At 38.7% G+C, this 24,926-nt stretch overlaps 1 protein-coding gene across 1 annotated transcript; it reads right to left on the bottom strand.

Moving 5' to 3' along the window:
* Positions 1-463: 463 nt before the first annotated feature.
* LOC121903378 (synuclein, alpha interacting protein) lies at positions 464-24,926 on the bottom strand. The gene is made up of 12 exons (XM_042420333.1): positions 24,797-24,926; positions 19,371-19,458; positions 12,405-12,477; positions 11,679-12,241; positions 10,370-10,538; positions 9,925-10,226; positions 9,508-9,687; positions 7,027-7,140; positions 6,431-6,556; positions 5,061-5,230; positions 3,806-3,895; positions 464-2,900 (listed from the first exon to the last, which is right to left on the bottom strand). Exons 2-12 carry the CDS (start codon positions 19,425-19,427, stop codon positions 1,910-1,912), a joined length of 2,835 nt encoding a protein of 944 aa, XP_042276267.1. The 5' UTR covers positions 19,428-19,458; positions 24,797-24,926; the 3' UTR covers positions 464-1,909.

The raw sequence follows: 24,926 nt of genomic DNA, 5'->3' as shown, positions 1-24,926 counted from the left end.
AACATGTCAAAGAGCTGCACAAAATATCAATCTTATCCGACTCTCATTAAAACATCAAATAAGCAAATGTCCCAAAATGTTCCTTTAAGGGTGTGGTGGTTTGTAAAATTAAAACATATTTTAGATTCTGATGAACTCATGACCTTTCCTCCAGCGCCACACACAGGACAAACTTTACATCTTTATCAGTTCTGAACTGTTCTGTACAAGAAGTTCGGTTCAGCATTAAGGCTGCAACTAAATATTATTTTTATTATAGATTAATCTGCAGATTCATGTTTGTAAAAACTTCAGAAAAAAATAAAAAATATTGATCACAATATCCTAAAGCATAATGTGACGTCTGCAAATGTCTTGTTTTTTATTCGACCAACAGTCCAAAAATATTCAATTTACTATAACAAAAGCTGCAAATTCTCACATTTGAAAACCTGGAACCAGCAAATGTTAGAAATTTTTGCTTGAAAAATAACTTAGTAACATTAATGATGATTGATTTTCTTTCAATCGACTATCAATTCATCGTTGCAGCTCTAGAGGATAACGATAAATCGACGGAGTGGTCTTTTGTGGTTAGTTATAAATATGCAACTGGTCTCAGTAAACATTTTTTACAGTTTCTATTTGAAAACATGCAGATAACAGTCTTTTGCAGTAATGACTGAGCATCAGTGCCAATGTTTGAGTGCCAATAATTACTTTTTTGGCCACTTGCTGTGCCAAAAATGTGCTAAACCACATGCAGAGAGCTGAGGTTCACAGAGAACAGTTTAGATTTTGTACTGTTGCACCTCTATTTCTATCTTTAATATCCTCTACAGTGAGATTGTTGTGAGTAATAAACACTGTGTCTGAAAATTCACTATCGGAGGTCCAGAATATGACAGACGACACCATCAGTTTACAGCCTCGGACTTTTAGTTTCCAGCTTTGAGTTTATCTTCTCTAATCTCTCGTTTCAATCTCTGGAATGAATCGACATGTTTCAACTTCTTCTTCTCTTAAAAGTTTATATGATCGGTCTGTTTGTCAGCCGCTGTAGAAGGTGCGTCCTCCAACCTCCCCGTCGCAAGCACATCACACAACTAACGTCTACTTCATGCCAAAAATACTGCATAGATAATAACCATGGAAATAAAAAATAAAAAAGTGTGGAATATAATGAAAAAAAAAACAACATTTAAATACTACTATATATATACAGTGGTTTTAAAAAGATTTTTTGTGCTGGTGCATTGACCACGTGCGTGATTATAACCACATTTTAAACATTTCAAATCATATAACTGTGTGCTTAAACATAAATATTTTTCATCTTTAGTGTAAAGAGGACAAAGTACAGTAACAGTAACAGAAACCGTTAATCTTTTAAAAATGATACATTTGTTTTGGTTCATTTTAGAAGACGAATGTTTTGCGTTCTGGTGTAAAATCAAACTAACGAGGACAGGAAATGTGAGGTTTCTGCAGGAACGCTGATTACAACACAAATAAACGTCCTTCATTTTCATTTCGTCATTAAAAACAAATCCTCGAGTCTCACCAATACACTGATGATTCTCGTTCATTTTAAAGTGATTCTGTCTGTTTAACAGCATCAAATACATTTGAACAAGATGACAAAGAGACAATAACAGCTGAGACATTTTCTGTTTCTGTCTTTCAGTCCGTAAACTGTATAAAAACTGTCGAGTCAAACGTTTGAGGCAAAGAACATGAGAAACTGTTGACTGTGAAGGTCTTAACAGAGACGCTAATATTAATGGAAAAAACTAATTCCTGTTGATTCCAGCAGATGTCACATGACGTTTCTTTGCATTTGGGTTAATTCACTATAAACTTCTCATGTCTGCTGCCTCTTGCTGTTTGCTCCTGAGCGTGGCGTGTTCCTTATGTGCTCGCTGCCCAGTTAAACGTTACTGGTCTTGTTCTTGCCCTTGCCTCCTCCTGGGCTGCTTTTACTCTCTGACTTCCTGCCAGGTGAGTTCTGACAGGTAGAAACTTTCACAGCGGCGCCTGATTGGCCACCGCTGTTGTTGTTGCTGTGGTTTGTGTTCCCGCTCAGCGTCTCCATAATGGAGCGGAACGCCCCGAATGGCCGCTTGCTTTCAGAGCTTCCTGTTGGAGTCCTCTCCTTCCCATGATGCCCTTTGGTTGGCTCCGCCTCCTGACTGGAGCTCTTGTGGACCTGCTCGTCGAACGTTACCCTCAGCTTGAGGTTCTGAGATGTCTTCCTGCGAGAGGAGGGCGACTTCAGGGCGCTCTTGGGGCTGGTGGCGACTTTCTGGCCATTGGCGGCGTCGTGGGCGTCGCTGGTTGCATCGGGTGTTTTTCCGTCTGTGGCGTCGGGGTCACTGGAGGTGGGGGAGGGGTTGTAACCACCACTGTCCACCGACTTTGACCCGCTGACAGAAAACGCCTGCTTCTTCTCTGCTGCTGAGGAGGAGGAGGAGGGGAGGTGCTTCCTCATCATCAAGTGGAGATGGTTGGAAACTGGCTCCTCCTCTGTGATTGGCAGATGGGACGGCCTATCAGGTCGCAATGTGTTTGTGGTTGGGGCTCCTTGACTTTTACCTTCCTCCGGTGGATAACCGTCTGAATCTGATTCGCTCAGAGAGCGCTGCATGATCTGTTTGAGTCTTGCTAGTTTCAGCTCTCTCCTCTCCACCAGCCCGGTCCTGCGGGCCCCAGGGGCCCCGGGGCCGTCTCTGCTCAGGCCACCCGCCAGAGGAAGCCTCTCTCTGGGACACAGCATCTCCGGCGCGTCCTTCCCCAGCAGCTGCCGCAGCACTGAGTCTGGCCCCACCCCTCCCTGACGAACCAACCAATGACCGTCCCCAGGAGTCCCCTCCGCTGTCAGCATCATCTCTGGCCACGCCTCCACTGAGGGCTGATGGGAGCTGTAGTCCACAGAGAGAGACACAAATTCTCCTTTACTTTTACATCCTTTTATTATTTTATGTTGTTATTGTCTTAAATTGTTAACAACACTGCTACTAATGCAAACACCTACAATGCTGCTACTACTATTAACATCATTACTGATACTGCAAATAGTATGTATTTGTTTTGCTGCCACAATTATTTTGACCATTACTGGTCTCTGCTGCTATTTATGCTACTACTGAAACTCTTACTACTACTACTACTACTACTACTACTACTACTACTACTACTCTAAAAAACAAACTAATAAAACACATTGGGTTTGTGCAAACAAGTTCAACACAGGCAATCAACCTAGTTTAACTCTGAAATGGGCCGGACCTCCTGTTTCAATTAAATTAAATTAAAATTATAATTATTATTGTATTACAAAATTGTAATAAAATAACACGACCTGCATGTTTTCTAACTTTTCACACCTTGATTGCATTCCTACACTTGTATGATACACACGATATACTCTACTTGCTGCAACATATACAGAATGTAAAACCTTTGCATGGTGGCGGTAAATATTTCAGCTGTTTCTTTTGCACTGCTCACTTGAAAACTGCTGTTACTACTGTGATCACTTGCAACTACTGCTGCCACAACCACTGTTGTTCATATCGCATCTCATAAGCACAAGTTCTCCTAGAGGGAAGTTATTATCATCGCACTGCAATCTTTGCCCTGCTGAGATTGGTTTATCTGGTCAAAAGCTGTCATTTTTCAGACTTACTCCCCGGTGTAAAACTATCTACACTCCCTTCATCATAAAAATGATATAACTAAAGACTCTACAGTTGATGAGCAGCATGTTAGAGCTGTGTGTGTGTGTGTGTGTGTGTGTGTGTGTGTGTGTGTGTGTGTGTTATACTTGGGTGATCTGGAAGGTGTCCCCTCTGCTTTGTTGGGGTCCATCAGTCTCTGCATTTGTTTCTGTAGAGCAATCTTCTCTGCTGCCTGTCTGCATGACCAACAACACACACAACAGGATTAACACCGACAGACACACAACCTACACACAGCTGTGAAGTTTTTAACAGTGATAGTAATGTTGGAAATGATATTATTTGTAACTGTAACAGATGAGCTGTTGCTAAGTTTGACCTCAATGGTTCCAACTAACACAAAGGGACGAAAAACTAGAAAAATTAACAGTAAGAAAAACAATAACTGAAAGACTCTTCAGCAGAGGCTTCAGTTACTGTAACTGAAACAAACTTCACTATCTGTATCCTGGAGATGACCATAACCCAGAACCGCTAAGAACCTGTAATTCCACTGTATTTCACAAACTGCCACCAAATCACATGTTAACATTATCACTTTTAAATGTCAGTGTAATTAAAATCACTTAAGGGTGTATGTGATGTTACTCAGGTGGGATGCTCTTTATGGGTCACTGGATAAAAGCGTTTGCCAAATGACAAAATGTAATGTAAGATGTAAATGAACTTTACTGGCCGCATCATGTAGCATCGCATCATTTACCAGTGCCTGTAGTATAAACTGGACGCACCATACAGACAGAGAAAGTAGTGCTGGTACTGGTGCTTTTCTAGAATGTTTGTGTGTTGGATTTTACATAGAATACAACAGATGCAGACGTTTTAGTGGGTATGATTCACTGTCGGCTACAACGCCTCAAGAGGCAAATCACTTCTGATTCATAGTGAATGAAATGGTGTGACGCTGTAGCTGAGACAAACAAAGACAAAGTTAAATCAGCAAAGTTACCTTTGGGAAAGCTAATGTTACTACAGCTGCAGTGAAACAGAAACATTTCAACCAACAGCAACTGTAAACAGTTTGCATCACAGACCTGTGGTCAACTGGTCTACTTGAAACTGAAATAGTACTTAAAAAGCCTCTTTTCCCATTATGTATACATACAAAACAAGATGACATAAATTGTGGTTACAATACATCAGTTTGACTTCAGAGCAGAGCCCACATTTAGTTCCAGGAACTCTTCCCCAAAGCGGATTGGAAACATCATAAACACGGCAGAATTTGTGAAAGCGGCGACACGTTAACTTCCAGGTCATGAAGTTCTTGCTTTGGTAACGAGGATTCATAGTAACGATAAATAAAACACAAACTTCAAATGTTAAAACATTGTAACTCACTCATTGAGCTGTTTGGTGAGTTTAACAACCTGCGACGCAAGCGACATGCAGGTTTCCACGACAACAAGGTAGCGGGCGCAGGTGGTGTGTCCCTGCCGCTCGGCGCTCTGGGAGGGCCGCTCCCCCTGCTGGTTCTGGACCGTCACGTTGGAGCCGTACTCCACCAGAGTCTGGACACGGAGAGGGAGAAGTTTACAATCGCTGCTCTGAGATCTGAGACGTTGAAGCTTGTTTCTCCATCACGACTCAGAACACAAACATCATTATCTCCATTATTACTTCTTTTATTAGTAGTTCTGTTTCTGTGTCGTAAAATGTTCCCGCCTCAGTACAGATCTACTTTGCTTGCGGAGGAAAAGCAGCTCTTTTCTTTATAACAGATCATTAATTATCAGTATTTTGACTGGCGGCCTGGCTGGCCAACAGGAAGCAGACGAGACTGATAACATCCGCCTCTCCGTCAGCAGGGTGTGCCACCTACCAGGAAAATAACACTCAGCTTCCACTGTAGGAAAACCAGCTTCAGAGTGAAAAACTGGATTTTTATAATAAGTTAATAAGTGAACGAGTGGAGGTTGAAAAGGGTCTGACGTCTGGAAAAATAGGTCAGGAACACAAAAATTTGGGCTTTATGTTGACATTTACACCAAAACAGTGCACATGGTGGAAGGTCAGGTGATGTGTTAACATTTTTTAAAATGCAAGTCATATATAAACAAAATCCTCCCCTCAGGCTGAACCCCTTTCGTTTTACAGGTAAAGTTAAACTGTGTGACATATGGTGCTACCTACGTATCTGCTAGTGCTGAGGCAAAGGTGATGGAGGGGATGTCAAAAGACCTAATGCAGAGCATTTCGAACTGTGAGATGCACCTCCCCGGGGGGGCATAAGGGAGTTGAAGGAGAGCAGAGCAAGTGTTTTTACACTGGCAAGAGGCCACAATTTGTGTTAAAACTTACTCCTTCTTTGAGTCATAACAGACACGATACACATATTTTACACCATCATCTCTGATATGTATCACGAATAAACATCCATAAATCTGCTTACAGGTATAGATTACAAAAAAGAGGCTTCAGGACTAGATGTCTGTATATCTATGGCTACACTGCAATGGAGCCAGTTTGCAAAATGTAAACAAATATTGGTTAAAAAAAAAGAGACAGGGCTCAAGTTGTAGTCCACAGCTAACTCACAGAATCTATAGCAACACTATACTTCCTGTTTACATGCCCCAAAGCATTATGGGGACTGCAGTTCCAAATAGGCAGACCTACAGTGTCAGACTTTGTAAACCCCTGATCTAATGAAACACAACAAGAAGAACAACATCATCTGGCTGAGATTTGTGACTCTCCTGCGGTCGTACCTGTATACAGGTGAGGTGTCCGTACTGCGCTGCGACGTGGACGGCGGTGTTTCCGTTCTGGTCGACTTCATCCAGAGAGATCGCCTGCTCCTGCATGAACTGAAGCAACCACAACAAGACCTTCTCCTGCAGACAGAGAGAGAGAGAGAGAGAGAGACAGATAGAGATAGAGAGAGAAAGATAAGAGGGAGAGAGAGAGAGACATCTTACCCTCCTCTATCAAAACAGGTCAAAAAACACAATCCTCCAATCTAACCAAACACACACAATGTCCTTGTTAAAGACAGATAACCAGATGAGTTCCCTCAAACTGCACACAGTCCTCCCTCTAAAACAGATCAAGGTCTTTTACATGAACATAGTGTGGGTGTATGTGTACTTATATCCTGTTCTGATGTCAGATGTTAAACACGGTCAAAGAGTTATTGGTTTAGAGTCAAATATTTGATGGACACAAAAGGTTGGAAGAGACACACTGTTTCTGCTGCCTTCAATTTAAAACATTTACAGATACTTTCCAAGGACTTGTGGATATTCATGTTGATACCTGTGTGTTTATATGCATGTGTGTGTGTGTGTGTGTGTGTGTGTGTTACCTGTCCATAGCGGGCGGCGTAGTGGATCAGACTGGGATGTTCTCTGGTGCAGCTCAGTTCTGCTATGGCCTCCGTCTCACTCACCATCCACCTGACACACTCCAGATGACCGTTCTGAACACACACACACACACACACACACACACACATTTTAAACAACATGTTACACAGAGGACCAGGTAGTTAGAAATCTGTCATCCTGTTAATCTGAGTGAATAAACAAGACGCTTGAAGATAAGAGCCAATCAGGACTCGGCACACAGCTGCCCAAGCTTGTCTCTAGATAACACACATCCTGTCTGGCAGCCAATCAAGAGCTACGTTTCCACTGCAGGTCAAAACAAAACAGGACTGCTCAGTATTTACCGCGTTCATTTTTCCTCAGTTTCATTCCACAGACTCATTTTTAACTTCCTGCTGCTGCTGCCAACAGAGCTGATGTAAAAGTTTACATCATTTTATCAAAAACCTCCATCTTCAAACTTTATGATCTCACTGACCAGCTGCTGACAGCCAATCAAATGTCTGCAGGTCCTTGTTATAATACAGATGTGATAAGTTTTTTCCAGGCCTTTCAGTGCTTTCACCTGCAAGTTCAAGATTGAGGAAAATTGAGGTAATTTTGTCCAAAGTTCCTCGTGGATTCTTTGAACCATTTTAAGCTTCTCAGTTCTGAAGACTTTATTTGAAGGGTAACTTAAATGTATGTATTCAGTTTATCAATGTATACCTTTGTCTATTTTACTGAAAAACATGTGACTGTTGTTGTCTAACAACCACTTTGTTAGAAGACTTGAACCTGCAATAAGTGATGTTTTGTCCACACATTTTGCTCAGAAACAAGTAGTGAACACGACACTGACATCTCATCAGCTTTTAAGTTGATATGTTGAACTTGATAGCAAACAGTTGTTTAACTGCTAAATGCTCCACTATGTTCACCAGCTAGTCTACAGCTAACTGTGTCTGTTTGCTGTTTGGTGCAGAGCAGGTAGTGAACAGTGGCTTTTTAAAGAGCTTTTTCTCTGAAAACAGCTGCCTGCTGCGGCCAAAAATAAAGCTATGAGAGCACTGAGAGTGAAACAAAACATTAAAGTTGCAGCCGGACAGATAAACAATGAGCTGAGACTCACTGTAAAGCTCCGTAAAGCCGAGAGGAGCTGCAGAGTCACTGATAATTCTCTGTAAGTTCATCACTACGATCCACAACCAACACATTACACACATTATTATTATTAAAATATTGATTACAACTGCTTTAAAGGATGAGATCGGGATTTTATCTCTTCATTTAGCAGATTTAGCTTCTGCATTTGTGCTGTAGAACTTCACATCATCCAAAAACATATTAAAGAGGCACAGCGTCACATGAGGTGAAATATTCCTTCATTGCAATCAGCGTGTCGAGTGTAATTTCTATGTCAACATTTCCATGTTGGGTAGACACGTCATTGTTTCTGCTGCTTTGCTAGTTTGACGAGCTGAGAGTGAAGGAATATGACACCCAGCACAACAGTACGGCTCACTTTTTGTTTGATCCTTTACCTCTTAATCCCTTTTCAGACATTTAATACCTAACATTCCTGGCTTCATCTATCTATTTAAGTGATGGAGAGTTTTATGTTAATGCTCCTTACAGCTTTTATCAGAGATGACAGAAGAGTCTCTCTCTCAGGCTGCATCGCTGACGGATTTTAAAACATATTTTGCTGTTGAAGTCCTGGTGAATGAGCATCACAGTGAATCCACTGATACACTTTTCACATCGGCTTAATCATTTAATGTTATTTGAGAGCGAATTCTGCTGCCTGTTTTAGAAAGTCCCACATGCACAAGCCCTGAATGACAAGACGTTCAGTTTCATTCCTGTTCGCTCACATGCTGTACGGAAAGCTGGATATTCATTTATCAAACAGTTGGCATGAATGAAAATAGAGAACATAGAGAGGGCATGCTGGTCTGATTATTACAGTGGTTGTAAGTTGCACCACAAGGGGAAAAACTGCTTTTATAGACTGATCTGATATAAGGAGATCAATCTCCTCAACACCTTAAAATCACGTTTAATTTTACAGTGTTTCCTAGTTTTTTAACATTGGTTTTGTGCGTAAGAGATGATGATTGAAATGTTACATTTACTACAGTGAAGTTAGAAGGTGAAACAAGACGTGCATTTCTCTCTCTGCGTGTTTGAACTCGTGCTGCTGCAGCCTTCATGCCCGTTTGACAAAAGCGTTACAGAAACATTTCAGGTCCGACCTCGTGAGATCGTCCTTGTGACTTTAACGTAACAGTTACTCAGGTGAGGTGTTCATTCAGACATGAGACATGCAGGTCTGAAAGAGGCTTAAAGCTCGCAGCTGAAACCTGTGTAAAAACCAAAACACCAACACACTAAGACATACATTCTTGTTTGTCTCTGTGTACGTTCACATTAACGCCTGAGAATGAAAACAAACACACACACACACACAGACTGACCTTGACTCCCAGGCCGGCGGGGGTGAGCTGCTGGTTGTTGCGTTCGTTGAGGCCGTCCTCGCCCATCAGAGAGGTGAGATGCTGCAGACAGTCAGCGTGACCCTGACTGGCCGAGATGTGCAGCAGATTGTTCCCGTCCTCGTCTCTGATCAGCTCCAGGTTATCAGCCGCCAGGTGAGGCTGCAGCATCGGGAGGAGGAGGAGGACAAACAGGAGGATGGAGAGGAATCAAAGAGAAGGAGGAACATCAGGGCGGAGAGGAAGAGTGAGATGAAGGTGGAGGAAAATGCAGAGGAAGAGAAAAGGGAGAGCAACAAGGGGAAGAGCGGCGGTTGGAAAGGAGGAGGAAGAGGAGGACAAAACATCAGACATCGGCGGCTCGCTCACGTTACTTCCCTCTGATGATGTCACACTCACCAGCAGTGAGATCTGTCCCTCTCTGACGATGTTGATGATGTTCTGGTTCTTCTTGGTCTCCTCGTCCACCTCCCCTCCTGCTCCTCCGCCCCCACCAAACCCCCTCGGTCCACCACCGCCTCCTCCTGCACCTCCACCTCCACCTCCACCTCCTCCTTGTCCTGGAGTCCAGGTCTTAGAGCTATCCTGCCTGCTCACACTGCACCCAGGAAGGGGGTACATCATCCCTGGGCCCCCTGGAGGCTCCACGCCTGCTCTCTGGCTCTGAGAGTCTGGGTAGACCCGCGCAGACAGCAGCTTGTCTGGACATCATTTAACAAACAAAACATTTCAGATCATCTTACACCCTTACATTATCAATGTTAGGAAATTCTAGACACATTTTTTGTCCCCCAGGAGAGGGTTAAGAGGAAGAAGAAAAGATGACAGTATTTTTGTGAATTACCTGCATCAGAGAAAGACGAGAGGGAGGAGGAGCAGCTGAGGAGGCCGGAGGAGTGCAGCTCTGGCTGGTAACTTCCTCCAGCCGGGGCACGGTGGAGGTGGTGCAGATCTGGATCCATTGACTTGGACTTCCTCAGGTCCGACCACTTCACCGGAGACAGAACACAATACTGCAAAAAAACATCAAAAACAACTGGGTCACGTTCAATTCAAGAAATACAATTACAATTCAATATTTTAACCTGTTTTTAATGCTTTAAACAACTTAAATGTTGAAACACAAACTTTATTGTGAGTTACATGTTTATGGGATAAATGTTGAGTAAACTGAAAACCTGAAGCCTCACTGGCAAAAAATATAATTCAAGGAAACGAAGTGGCTGCATTAATATACAAATATACTAAAGTAATTACAATTTACATCAGTTCATGTGAAGATGCAATTTAAAGTGCTGTTATCTTCTATAAATGTAACTCCAGTTATTAAGTTGGTGTCAGGCGTAAACACAGACTAACTTAAGTTTTCTACAGGAAATATTACCAGTTTCACTCTCATTTAGCAAAATAATATATTGGTAGTATACTTACAGATTTTCCAAACGAATAATATTCAAAAATTAAATTACATTTATCATTTATAGATAACAGGTACAAACTGTTGTTGCCACATATTAATGTAATAAAGAAAACTGCCGTTTAGCCACGTAAAATGTGAGTATCAATATCTGAGTGATGAACCATGATCAAACTGTTGACAGCTCTTCACCTTAAGGTAACAAATAAAAACTTCACTTTTTAAATTTCAATTGTAATTTAAAAAAAAAAAAAAAAAATCCTGCCCTAACTGGGCACATATTTTACATTTTATAATTCCCAAGTAGCTGACCAGGTGCAAGTGTGATGAGAAAGAGAACAGAAGAAAAGGAGTTGGGGATTTATTAGCTTTGAAAAATTGTAATTTAATTATTAATCTTAAACCCCACTGAATAAAAGCACCAACCTTTGATAGCAGGTGCCGGAGAACTAGTAAGAGCTATAAAATGCATCCTGTGTGCTGCATTTAATAGACTTATCATCAGCCACTCAGAACTGTGTATATATTAGACACTGTGCAAGTCTGCATTGATTAATGATGCAGAATTTATATGTAATGAGACGTACAGGTCAGGGGAGGTATTTTGAGTTTCCACTTGGGCTGAGTCCATTATGTGTAGAATACTGAATATCATAGAATATGCACTATTTTATGTTATTTGTCTGTACTTCCATTTAGCTGGTAAGACATTAATTTATAAATCTGTAGTGTGTACCGGAGTCTGTGAGCTGCTGCTGCCCAGGCTCAGAGGCTCGTTGTGGGGTAACGCAGAACTCTTCAGCCCTCCACCACGGTTCCTCTCCAGGGTGCCTCCGCTCAGGTTGCTCCCCGTCACCGAGCGCTTGTCGTGGGGGACGCGAGGCAGCGTGGACATCTGCTGACTGGACTTGATATAAGGCACGTCCAGGATCTCGTCCATGTCCAGATCGTAGTGCTCCAGCTCCCCAAACAGAGCCTGAGGGTTGTTCCCTCCGACAACGCCCACACCGCCACCCAGGCTCTTCGCCTTCCCTCCTGGCCCGTCGGAGGAGGAGGAGGAGGCGTGAGTTGTTTTGTTGGAGCCTTGGTCATCCTTGTTGTCCTCCCCCGGCTCCCCCAGGCCCAGCCCCTGGCTCTGGACTTTCCCATCAGAGTCTGAGTCGGTGGTCTCTGGTTGGTGTTTGAGAGGGGAGACCCTCTTCACCGGCCGGAACTTACTGTGGACCTCGGCGAGCCCCGTGGGTTTGATTCCCCCTCCACTGTGAGAGGAAACTCCACGACTCCAGTTGATGGCGGGAGCTGCAGGACGAGGAGATGAGTTTAGACAATGTGCTTCAGAGATTAGACAGAGACTTTGTTGAAGTTGAAGATGTATAAAAAGTAGCAGGACATCATCTGGTACACAGTTTAAGTTGAACTAAACTTAGTTCGAACTAAAAAAAACATTTTTATACTCAGTTACCTGGTCTCTCCTCAGCCTGGCCATCGCTCCTCCTGGACAACTCTGGGATGCTCTTCAGAGACGTCACAGAATACTGCAAAAAGGAAGACAGAGACAGACAGACATCAGGAAACAGCAAACTGTAATTAGACAGTCCTGCAAAGAGATAAAATTGAACAAAAGTTTTATTTTTCAGGAGCATCATGTTGGTTGAAAACTGCACCTGAACTTTAGTATTTCGTTCATGCTGGAGACGCTTTTAAATTCTGGTTCAAACCTCCCTGCAGATTCACACTAAATAAAAATACAAAATACTATGAGATATTGCAGTTACACTAAAACTAACACCTCCATTTTACAAGTTTTTACTGACATGTACATAGTAGGGATGTGCCGGTATCAAATTTTCACACGAAAATCACAGTAAACGATATTATTGCAATAATCCTACTATTAATGCTAAAATATAGTTAAATTATTTCACACCATGATCGCCTCAGATTGTGGGACTCTGCATAAGAAATAACATTAAAAACAATTTAAACACTGAACAAAAGTAGGTTGTTCAAAGTTCAAGACAGTGTTTCTTACATGCTACATATCCTTATTTAGAAGCGCACACAGAGCATAATAACAGGTAGCCTATACTGTATACTTACAGGCAGAGCTGAAGCTAACCAGTGAGGAAGAACACCTGAGATCTTGACGCAGTTTGTCAGTCAGATAAAATTTTGCTCTCTTTCACTGAACATAATGACTGAACACCCGTGAGTTAGCCACACTTCAGTGGGTTGACAAGTAACGTTAATACAGAAAGTCCTGTCCAGACAGACAGGAGCCTTGTTCTCTGGTTATTCTGTCTCTGTATGACCAGTAGAAAGCCCCTTCCTTGTGGCTAAATAAAATGAAACTGGTAATGAAGGCAGGCGAGCTGCTCTTTGTCATGGTGTCCTCTGAATACAACAATAATCACAGTAATGGAAATGGTTGACAGTATTGATACTGCGGAATTTTTCACTGCGGTATATCATAGAAACAGTATACTGGTACATCTCTAGTGGGCAAATCTGGCCCTCCTACTGAGATTTTCCCCTTTACAGACTGCATCAAGTCCTTTACATCACTTTTCACAAATCTACAGTAGATAATGTAAATACAAGGCTCGTCAAAATCCCAATAAATATGAGCTTGTAACCTCTTGTAACACTTAGATGAATAACACACACATCACATACTTTTTCCCATCTGACCAGAACAGATTTGTGCTAATAACAGTACTTCAGTTTCTACCACAAATGAAGCAGGCCACTGTTTATTGTGTGTGGCTGACTAATGGGAATTATGACATCCGCCCTCAGATAAAACACTATAACTGCTTCATACAAACAAAAACATATCAAAAAATACTTGTGATCATCGTGCCCTAACAACGGCAGCCCTCAAATAAACAGTACTGAAAAAATCTGGCCAATGGTTGAACCTAATTGCTGACCTCGGGTTTAAGGTCTCAACGTGCTCTGAAATTAAAGCATTGAAGAAATAAACAATTGGACATAGAACACACATTCTTTCTACAGTGGAAATCGAATATTTTTGGGAAAGTTCTTCCAACACTGCTGCGGAAGTTCCCACTAATGTGTTGCATTTGTAGGTTGCTTTGCTTTCACCCTTCTGTCCAGTTCATCCCAAACCAGCTCGATGACTGTGCTGGTTCCTTGATCTGAAGCCGACCATCTTGTTTTTTCTTCTAAGGTAGTTCTGACAGCCGGGTGGTTTGTTTTGGATCATTATCTTGCTGTAGGATGAACCCCTGACCAGCTACGTGTAAACCAGAGGGTATTGCATGGCTCTGCAGGATGCTGCCAGTCATTCTGTGCAAGTCTGGATCCAACAGAAGAGCCCCAGACCATCATGCTTCCTCCTCCATGATTTTATACAGAAAGAGGGTTTGTATGTTGTATGGGGCAGTGGTGACTTAAAGGTTAGAGAAGCAAGCTTGTGACCTGAGGGTCGTCGGTTCAATCCCCTGACTGGCAGGAAAAATCTGGGTGGGGACAGTGAAGAAGCAGCGCATGCCCCTCCTTCATTACCACCACTGAGGTGCCATCGAGCAAGACTCTTAACCCAAAAACTGCTCCAGTGGAGCTGCTTAGTGGCAGTAGATCAGACTGTGCTTGTACTGGGAAGTTTCCAGGTATCAATGTGTAACTGTATGAATGTAAGCGAGTATGTTCCTGAAAAAATAAATTCCCCTGAATAAATAAAGGTTAAAAAAAACAAATAAACTAAAGTTAAGACACCTGCAGGAATTGTTTGCACCAAGGTTTAATTTACGTCTATTGCTGCAGAATAGCTGTGTTGTTAATATTACTTAATCCAGGAAAAAGGCCTTTTTAAAACTTTGAACTTTTACATTATTTTTCAGTTTTTGGTAGCCTAGACTTTATTTTTTTTTATCTCTGGCAATTTACTAATTACCTTTGTACCATTTACCAAGTTATTCATTGGATGATCTGCTTACATTAAAAAAAAAAAAAGGCAAAATTGGAGTGTTATTGTAAAGTGTGTTGTAATTGGATAGTTACAATAGTATATAGTAGTAGGATAGTTACAGTAGTATATTATGGTAGGATAGTTACAGTATTGTATTGTAGTAGGATAGTTAAAGTAGTGTATGATTGTAGGATAGTTACGATAGTATATAGTAGTAGGATAGTTACGATAGTATATAGTAGTAGGATAGTTATAGTAGTGTATTATAGTAGGATAGTTACAGTAGTGTATTATAGTAGGATAGTTACAGTAGTGTATAATAGGATAGTTACAGTAGTATATAGTAGTAGGATAGTTACAGTAGTATATAGTAGTAGGATAGTTACAGTAGTGTATTATAGTAGGATAGTTACAGTAGTGTATAATAGTAGGATAGTTACAGTAGTGTATAATAGTAGGATAGTTACAGTAGTGTATAATAGTAGGATAGTTACAGTAGTGTATAGTAGTAGGATAGTTACAGTAGTGTATAATAGTAGGATAGTTACAGTAGTGTATTATAGTAGGATAGTTACAGTAGTATATAATAGTAGGATAATTACAGTAGTATATAGTAGTAGGATAGTTACAGTAGCGTATAATAGTAGGATAGTTACAGTAGTGTATAATAGTAGGATAGTTACAGTAATGTATAAATGTAGGATAGTTACAGTAGTGTATCATAGTAGGATAGTTACAGTAGTGTATTATAGTAGGATAGTTACAGTAGTATATAGTAGTAGGATAGTTACAGTACTGTATAAATGTAGGATATTTACAGTTCTGTATAAATGTAGGATAGTTACAGTAGTGTATAGTAGTAGGATAGTTACAGTACTGTATAAATGTAGGATAGTTACAGTAGTATATAGTAGTAGGATAGTTACAGTACTATATAGTAGTAAGATAGTTACAGTATTGTATAATTGTAGGATAGTTACAGTAGTGTATTATAGTAGGATAGTTATAGTAGTGTATTATAGTAGGATAGTTACAGTAGTATATAGTAGTAGGATAGTTACAGTAGTGTATTATAGTAGGGTAGTTATAGTAGTGTATTATAGTAGGATAGTTACAGTAGTATATAGTAGTAGGATAGTTACAGTAGTGTATTATAGTAGGATAGTTACAGTAGTGTTTTATAGTAGGATAGTTACAGTAGTGTATAGTAGTAGGATAGTTACAGTAGTATATAATAGTAGGATAATTACAGTAGTATATAGTAGTAGGATAGTTACAGTAATGTATAAATGTAGGATAGTTACAGTAGTGTATTATAGTAGGATAGTTACAGTACTGTATAAATGTAGGATAGTTACAGTAATATATAGTAGGATAGTTACAGTAGCGTATAATAGTAGGATAGTTACAGTAGTATATAGTAGTAGGATAGTTACAGTAATGTATAAATGTAGGATAGTTACAGTAGTGTATTATAGTAGGATAGTTACAGTACTGTATAAATGTAGGATAGGTACAGTAGTGTATTATAGTAGGATAGTTACAGTACTGTATAAATGTAGGATAGTTACAGTAGTGTATTATAGTAGGATAGTTACAGTAGCGTATAATAGTAGGATAGTTACAGTAGTATATAGTAGTAGGATAGTTACAGTAGTATATAGTAGTAGGATAGTTACAGTAATGTATAAATGTAGGATAGTTACAGTAGTGTATTATAGTAGGATAGTTACAGTACTGTATAAATGTAGGATAGTTACAGTAGTGTATTATAGTAGGATAGTTACAGTAGTGTATTATAGTAGGATAGTTACAGTAGTATATAGTAGTAGGATAGTTACAGTACTGTATAAATGTAGGATATTTACAGTTCTGTATAAATGTAGGATAGTTACAGTAGTGTATAGTAGTAGGATAGTTACAGTACTGTATAAATGTAGGATAGTTACAGTAGTATATAGTAGTAGGATAGTTACAGTACTATATAGTAGTAGGATAGTTACAGTATTGTATAATTGTAGGATAGTTACAGTAGTGTATTATAGTAGGATAGTTATAGTAGTGTATTATAGTAGGATAGTTACAGTAGTATATAGTAGTAGGATAGTTACAGTAGTGTATTATAGTAGGATAGTTATAGTAGTGTATTATAGTAGGATAGTTACAGTAGTATATAGTAGTAGGATAGTTACAGTAGTGTATTATAGTAGGATAGTTACAGTAGTGTATTATAGTAGGATAGTTACAGTAGTGTATAGTAGTAGGATAGTTACAGTATTGTATAATTGTAGGATAGTTACAGTAGTGTATTATAGTAGGATAGTTATAGTAGTGTATTATAGTAGGATAGTTACAGTAGTATATAGTAGTAGGATAGTTACAGTAATATATAGTAGTAGGATAGTTACAGTAATATATAGTATAGGATAGTTACAGTAATATATAGTAGTAGGATAGTTACAGTAATATATAGTATAGGATAGTTACAGTAGTGTATAATTGTAGGATAGTGATAGTAGTGTTTTAAAGTAGGATAGTTACAGTAGTATATAGTAGTAGGATAGTTACAGTAATATATAGTAGTAGGATAGTTACAGTAGTGTATAATTGTAGGATAGTTACAGTAATATATAGTAGTAGGATAGTTACAGTAATATATAGTATAGGATAGTTACAGTAATATATAGTATAGGATAGTTACAGTAGTGTATAATTGTAGGATAGTTACAGTAATATATAGTAGTAGGATAGTTACAGTAGTGTATAATTGTAGGATAGTTACAGTAATATATAGTAGTAGGATAGTTACAGTAATATATAGTATAGGATAGTTACAGTAATATATAGTAGTAGGATAGTTACAGTAATATATAGTAGTAGGATAGTTACAGTAATATATAGTATAGGATAGTTACAGTAATATATAGTATAGGATAGTTACAGTAGTGTATAATTGTAGGATAGTGATAGTAGTGTTTTAAAGTAGGATAGTTACAGTAGTATATAGTAGTAGGATAGTTACAGTAATATATAGTAGTAGGATAGTTACAGTAATATATAGTAGGATAGTTACAGTAGTGTATAATTGTAGGATAGTGATAGTAGTGTATTATAGTAGGATAGTTACAGTAGTATATAGTAGTAGGATAGTTACAGTAATATATAGTAGGATAGTTACAGTAGTGTATAATAGTAAGATAGTTACAGTAGTATATAGTAGTAGGATAGTTACAGTAGTATATAGTAGGATAGTTACAGTAGTGTATAATAGTAAGATAGTTACAGTAGTATATAGTAGTAGGATAGTTACAGTAGTATATAGTAGGATAGTTACAGTAGCATATAGTAGTAGGATAGTTACAGTAGTGTATAGTAGTAGGATAGTTACAGTAGTATATAGTAGTAGGATAGTTACAGTAGTATATAGTAGTAGGATAGTTACAGTAGTGTATAGTAGTAGGATAGTTACAGTAGCATATAGTAGTAGGATAGTTACAGTAGTGTATAGTAGTAGGATAGTTACAGTAGTATATAGTAGTAGGATAGTTACAGTAGTGTATAGTAGTAGGATAGTTACAGTAGCATATAGTAGTAGGATAGTTACAGTAGTGTATAATAGTAGGATAGTTACAGTAGTATATAGTAGTAGGATAGTTACAGTAGTGTATAATAGTAAGATAGTTACAGTAGTATATAGTAGTAGGATAGTTACAGTAGTGTATAGTAGTAGGATAGTTACAGTAATATATAGTATAGGATAGTTACAGTAGTGTATAATTGTAGGATAGTGATAGTAGTGTATTATAGTAGGATAGTTACAGTAATATATAGTAGGATAGTTACAGTAGTATATAGTAGTAGGATAGTTACAGTAGTATATAGTAGTAGGATGTTACAGTAGTATATAGTAGTAGGATGTTACAGTAGTGTATAGTAGTAGGATAGTTACAGTAGTATATAGTAGTAGGATGTTACAGTAGTGTATAGTAGTAGGATAGTTACAGTAGTATATAGTAGTAGGATGTTACAGTAGTGTATAGTAGTAGGATAGTTACAGTAGTATATAGTAGTAGGATGTTACAGTAGTGTATAGTAGTAGGATAGTTACAGTAATATATAGTAGTAGGATAGCTACAGTAGTATATAATAGAATAGTTACAGTAGTATATAGTAGTAGGATGTTACAGTAGTGTATAGTAGTAGGATAGTTACAGTAATATATAGTAGTAGGATAGCTACAGTAGTATATAATAGTAGAATAGTTACAGTAGTATATAGTAGTAGGATGTTACAGTAGTATATAGTAGTAGGATAGTTACAGTAAGTTTTGTTTTGGTTACAAGCCTGCTGTTTAGCATATGTTTACATAGCAGCAGTTTGGTGAAGCTGCGGCACTAATGGTGTGTAGGAGTTACATAAAAGGCAGATAAAAGTTCACTTTGGTTGCAGTAGCTGCAGTTGTGTCAGTTGTTAGCTTGTTCCTGTCGTACTGACCACTGAATCATCAGAGAAATCGATCTCATCCAGGTCCAGGTATTCAGGAGCCTCCATCTTCACACCACATCATCAGCCTCACGAGCAGCTGCAGACAAAACACACAAAACAACATCATCAGAGGCAATCGGCAGCTAGAAGAAGACTCACCTGCCTATTACCTGTAAGAAACATCAAGTTCATGAGTGTTTCATTCCCATTGACTTACTGACATCAATGCACAGTGTCAGCAGATGATTTTAGTTTAAGAACAGCTCTGAATGTGTTATTTTTATTGTGATAAATGAATAAATGTGCTGTTATTTCATTGGTGAGCTAAAATTCAAAGCTACACGGACAATTTGAATAAAGAAAAACATGACATACAATTACACAATCAATTCTATCTCTCATGTTAACTAGGGAAATGTATATTTTTTACCTTCTCTGTTTTTAAGTCTTTTGTGAGTCTTCCTGGCCTTGAGGAAAACACATACTTTGGTAACCACTGAATAAAAGCCAGAATACACTTTAGCTTGTACTATTTTTATGTAGCAGCATCGTTACATCACACCCATAAAATATAATAAAGAAAATCACCTTTGGGTATAAATGTAACAGTGATATGATCAGCAGGAAATAAAAGACAGGAACTGGCTGCAGGAAACAGAACAGTCCTGCGGAAAACTTGTGTTTGAAAGCTTTTTGTGTTCTTGTTATTTTTTGTAACTTTATTCTTACTGCGATGACAAACTGCTGCTCAGTGAATAAAGAGGAAACTGTGGAAACAACAAATCTGACTTCTATTCTGAGGAGGATTTTTCCCTCTCACCGACCAACAAAGGCTGAATGTAGAACGTGTTGTTCTGAAGAAAGTAAAATCCTCTTCTGCTCAGTGAAACTGGAGGTTTAAAAGTGTTTAGAGCTCAAACTGTCAAATGCACAAACTGCCTGAGCTGTTGTGATCAAAGGCAACAAACAGCAGGATAATCAGGACTAATCAGAGAGCAGCATGACTCGCAGCGCGCCCAAAGCTTTAAAGACGCAGCCTCACCCAACACAAGAACAAGTACCGACCCCAAACAATCTGTCAAAGAACCCCCGAGCAAGAAATAACTGGCACCACTGAGCTTCTGTTTGTGATAAAAGTGCTAGTAAGGGTTCTAACTTGTTATTATATTCTTTGCTGAACTGCTTTTTTGTTTTATAAATTAAATTATTAGTGTATAATACATAAAAACAAAAAAACAACAACAACCAATTCACAACTATCACAAGTCCCAAAAGAAGTTTTCAAACTATTTATTTTTTCAGGCCAAAATTCTGACTCAACAGGTTCAAATTACAGAAAAACACAGAAAAACTGTAACATGACTAAATTATTATTAAGAAGCTTCCAGTGCAATATTACACATATACTGTAAAGATCACTGATAATAATTTATAGATCAATTTCAGGCTGATTTACTGACTGATCTACTGGCCGGGGAGTGTTATTACTGCTGCACATTTTCTCAAAGTATTTAGTTTGCTCTTGTTGAGGCATTCACTGTCAGCAGAGACTTTGTGCCAGTAACACACGTCATTCTGAGTAGAGCCCAACTGATAAATGGCTCATTGCTAAATATTAGCTCATTGCAGATATTTTGGTAGCAACGTTTATGTCAGCCGACATAACCGCAACGTCCGTAGATCAGTTCCAGACAGGGACCTTTGTTGGATGTCATACCCATCCTACCCAACCTCCCCTTGTTCCTTGTCTGCCAATTCACTATCCACTGTCCAACAAAGGCAAAAATGCTCCCCAAAAAGCCAATAATCATCAGATTTCTTTATGTCTCAAATATCAATATTGGTATCAACCTCAAAAATCCTATCAGCCAGTATTTCTATTACGTCCATTCTCAGCACAATGTTTAAGAATTAATTTGCACAAAACTACCAACAAATGACTTTGTGTAGCCTCATCTGAATGAATTTCAAAGTTAAACCAAATAAGCGCTGCCTATCAGTTTTGAGGTGTCAGCAGTATCTGCTGAATCGTAGCGCTACAGTGGAAATTTTTTTAAGAAAGGCCAACAAGAGACGTGTCATCAAATCGCTGTCATCCACCTACACTGCTCTCATGTTTTCAAAGTGTGGCAAATCAAAAGCTGTGGCCACAGTTTTTTCTTTTACTTTATTATGAGTCATGTAATGCTTTATCCTGATTGGTTGGTTTGCAGCTATGTGTCATAGCAGCAGTCAAACTGTGAGAATTTGGTCTTGTATTTCTTACTTCAGTGCTTCCAGTCAGAATTTTGACACAGTTGCTGAAGCTGTTGGTGTACACGTCTCGATCTGCGAAACCATTATTTTCATTATGGATCAGTTTACTGTCATAGAGGACTAAAGAAACCAGAAAATATTCACATTTAAGACGCTGGAAGCAGAGAATTTGGACATTTTTTTCTTAGAAAACTCCAAATGATTAATCGATTATCAAAACAGGCGACTAATTAATCGACTCGGCTAGTTGTTGCAGCTCTACATGACAAAAATTTTAGACTGATGACCTGAGATTTACTGTTTCTCTCATGACTGTGACTGTAAGAGCCAAACTGCAGCAAATGTTTGTTTTTGTAAAGAATGTCAGAGGTGTTCATTCAACTTGTTTGTGTCCACTCTCAGCACATTACAACCATTTCTTTATGTTTAGAAATTATCAAACTTCTATTTGTAGCCACAGGAAGTTCAGAAAGCACCAAAGAGTTTCCATGTATAAGTGGAGCTGTTTTCAGACTGTGTGGGAGAGACCGCAGAACTAAACGGGTCAAAATAAAACCTCTGATTGCAGCTTTGAGAAACAGTTAAGCCTAACATCCTTGGTAACAATAGTTTAGCCCTGTACCCGACATCAAAAATAAGACAGATCCAAAAAAAGGAGGAGGACGTCTACTTTCTGTGTTTATGTGACGAGTCCAAATCCCTCCAGGCAGTGAGACACAAAAACAATCAGATGAGAGATCAGATGTTGTTCTGGAGCAGAGTCAAGAGACCAAGACGGGAGATTTGAGGACATTTGATTACTTTTTCTACACAGTGAAATAAGATAAATGTTTCTTCACATTTCCCTCAGAGGTCAGGTGAAAATCCTCCTTCTAACGACTCAAGTTGGTCTAATTTACATGGTGTTTGTTGGTTATTGAGCAGGTGTAGAAACAGAAATGTAGAAAAGGAAATATTCTGGTTTTAGCAGCAGTTCACGTTGAAGCTGTTTCTTAACCCACATCCCTCATGTATGTACATGGGATGGATAAAACATTAGGAAAACCTTTCAATATAATGCACTAGAGCTGGAATGATTAGTCAATTGACAAAATCTGCAACTATTTTGAAAATTGAATAATCGTCATTTTTTAAGATAAAAAGCCAATCATTTAGTTGTTGCAGCCTCTGAAATGTGAAGCTTTTCAAAGGTTTTTCTTTATTTTTTACTATTTTCTACATTGTAAAGAACAATACTGAAGACATCAAAACTATGAAATAACACATGTGGAATAATGTTGTTAACAAAAATGTTTCATATTGTAGATTCCTCACTATTGGCCTTCTCTCAACCAGCTTCATGAGGTAGATATGATCATAAAGTTTTAACATTTTACAAAATAGTTTTGTCTAATTAATCATTTAAAGCAAAGTGTGATTAAAAACTAACAAAATGAGTTAGCTAGAAAGCTAACGTTAAGTTTGAGCTATACTTGGCTTTGAATCGATTATGCATTTTATTGAGAAGACTGTGTGTGCACATTACTAGCTAACACAGCTCATGACTAAATGGTTACAGGTAACGTTAGTCTTCTCATGAAATGCCATTATTAATTTGAATTGTGTGCCCGCTCTGTTACAATCCTCTAGGTTTAGAGCTATATGGCTTTAGTATAATTTCAGAGCCCCACTCTCCATTGTTGTCCATTTAGGAGGCTTATTTTTGATTGCCACAAAAATATCAGTAAGGTTGATAAGGTGTAAGCAGGCTGCTACAGTTCTCGCTAATGTTGAAAATAAAACTCAACTTTTCACCACTAATGTCGTTTAACTGATTTAAATGTGGAAACTGAGGTAGATCATCAGAATCTTGTATGACTTGACGTGTCTTATTTTACTTATAGTAGAGACTCGACTTGACTCGACTTAAGACTTGCTTGTGCACATGTGTGACTTAGTCCTACTTCTGATTAGCAGCAAAATGTAATTAAAGTATTGCAGCAAAAGTACATAAGTATTATGAGCTTGATGTAGTTAAAGTATTGCAGTAAAAGTACATAAGTATTATGAGCTTGATGTAGTTAAAGTATTGCAGTAAAAGTAGTGGTTTGGTCCCTCTGACTGATATATTATTATATATGACATCATTAGATTATTAATAGTGAAGCATCAGTGTTAGAGCAGCATGTTACTGTTGTAGCTGCTGGAGGTGGAGCTAGTTTACACTACTTTATATACAGTTAGCTAGTTTAGTCCAGTGGTTCCCAACTTAGGGGTCGGGCCCCTCCAAAGGGTCACCAGATAAATCTGAAGGGTGAGATAATTAATGGGAGAAGAAAGAAGAAAAAACAAAGTTCTGATACACAAATCTATTCTCAGTTTTTGGACTTTTTCCTCTGATCTTTTATTTTTGGTGAAATATTGGGAATATTGTGTCAAATCTTCATCTGAAAAGTAACTAAAGCTGTCAAATAAATGTAGTGGAGTAGAAAGTACAATATTTCCCTCTGAAACGTAGTGAAATAGAAGTATAAAGTAGCATCAAATGGGAATACCCAAATAAAGTACAAGTACCTCATAACTGTATTAAAGTACAGTACTTGAGTAAATGTATTAACTTACTTTCCACCACTGGAGATAATATTGCCTCAAGGTAAGTGCCAAGCTTGGTTATTTGGTAAATATCTACTTTTAATTTCTGTTTTAATGACAAAAGTGTTGACAACATGACATTTTATGATAAATGACCAAAAGAAAACTACCAGCAGGATAAAGAAAACACAAAACAATAACATTGGAGACTAAGTTTGGGGTGATTTTGGCTTCATTTCCAGGTAATTTACCTGAATAATTAGTATTATACTGAGAATTACTATGAAACAGACACAATAGTCACTGAAGCTGCGTAATTTCTATTTCACAGATTAAAAATCTGACCGTAAAGTGAGTTGAGGTGGCTTTTCCTCTCCTCATCCCTCCAGTTTAATCCGCTGATACCTGCTCATGTAGCAGCAGGAGGCTAATTAAGCTAAGCTAGCTCGCTAATCAGCATCCAGACAAGCTAATGTGGAAGCTAACTGACTAGCACAGCCAGGCAGTTGGAAAATTGGGTCAAAACAGAAAGCTCAGGTAAAAACGACCCCGGGGCCGGGATAAAGAGCTGTTTCTACGGGTTAACGGACAGTTTTAGGATACTGTACCTTGTCGAAGTGAGGCAGCCGAGGAGAATGAGCTAGCTTGATGTGCTGATAGCTAGCTGAGCTGATCCTTGGATCCAGCTGTTTTTTTCCTTCTGTCGCCTCGCTGTCTTGAAAAGCACAAAGACTTTGA

The sequence above is a fragment of the Thunnus maccoyii genome, chromosome 9 (genome assembly GCF_910596095.1).
Source record: "Thunnus maccoyii chromosome 9, fThuMac1.1, whole genome shotgun sequence".
NCBI classification, from domain to species: domain Eukaryota; kingdom Metazoa; phylum Chordata; class Actinopteri; order Scombriformes; family Scombridae; genus Thunnus; species Thunnus maccoyii.
This window is presented reverse-complemented; position numbering and strand designations above follow the sequence as displayed.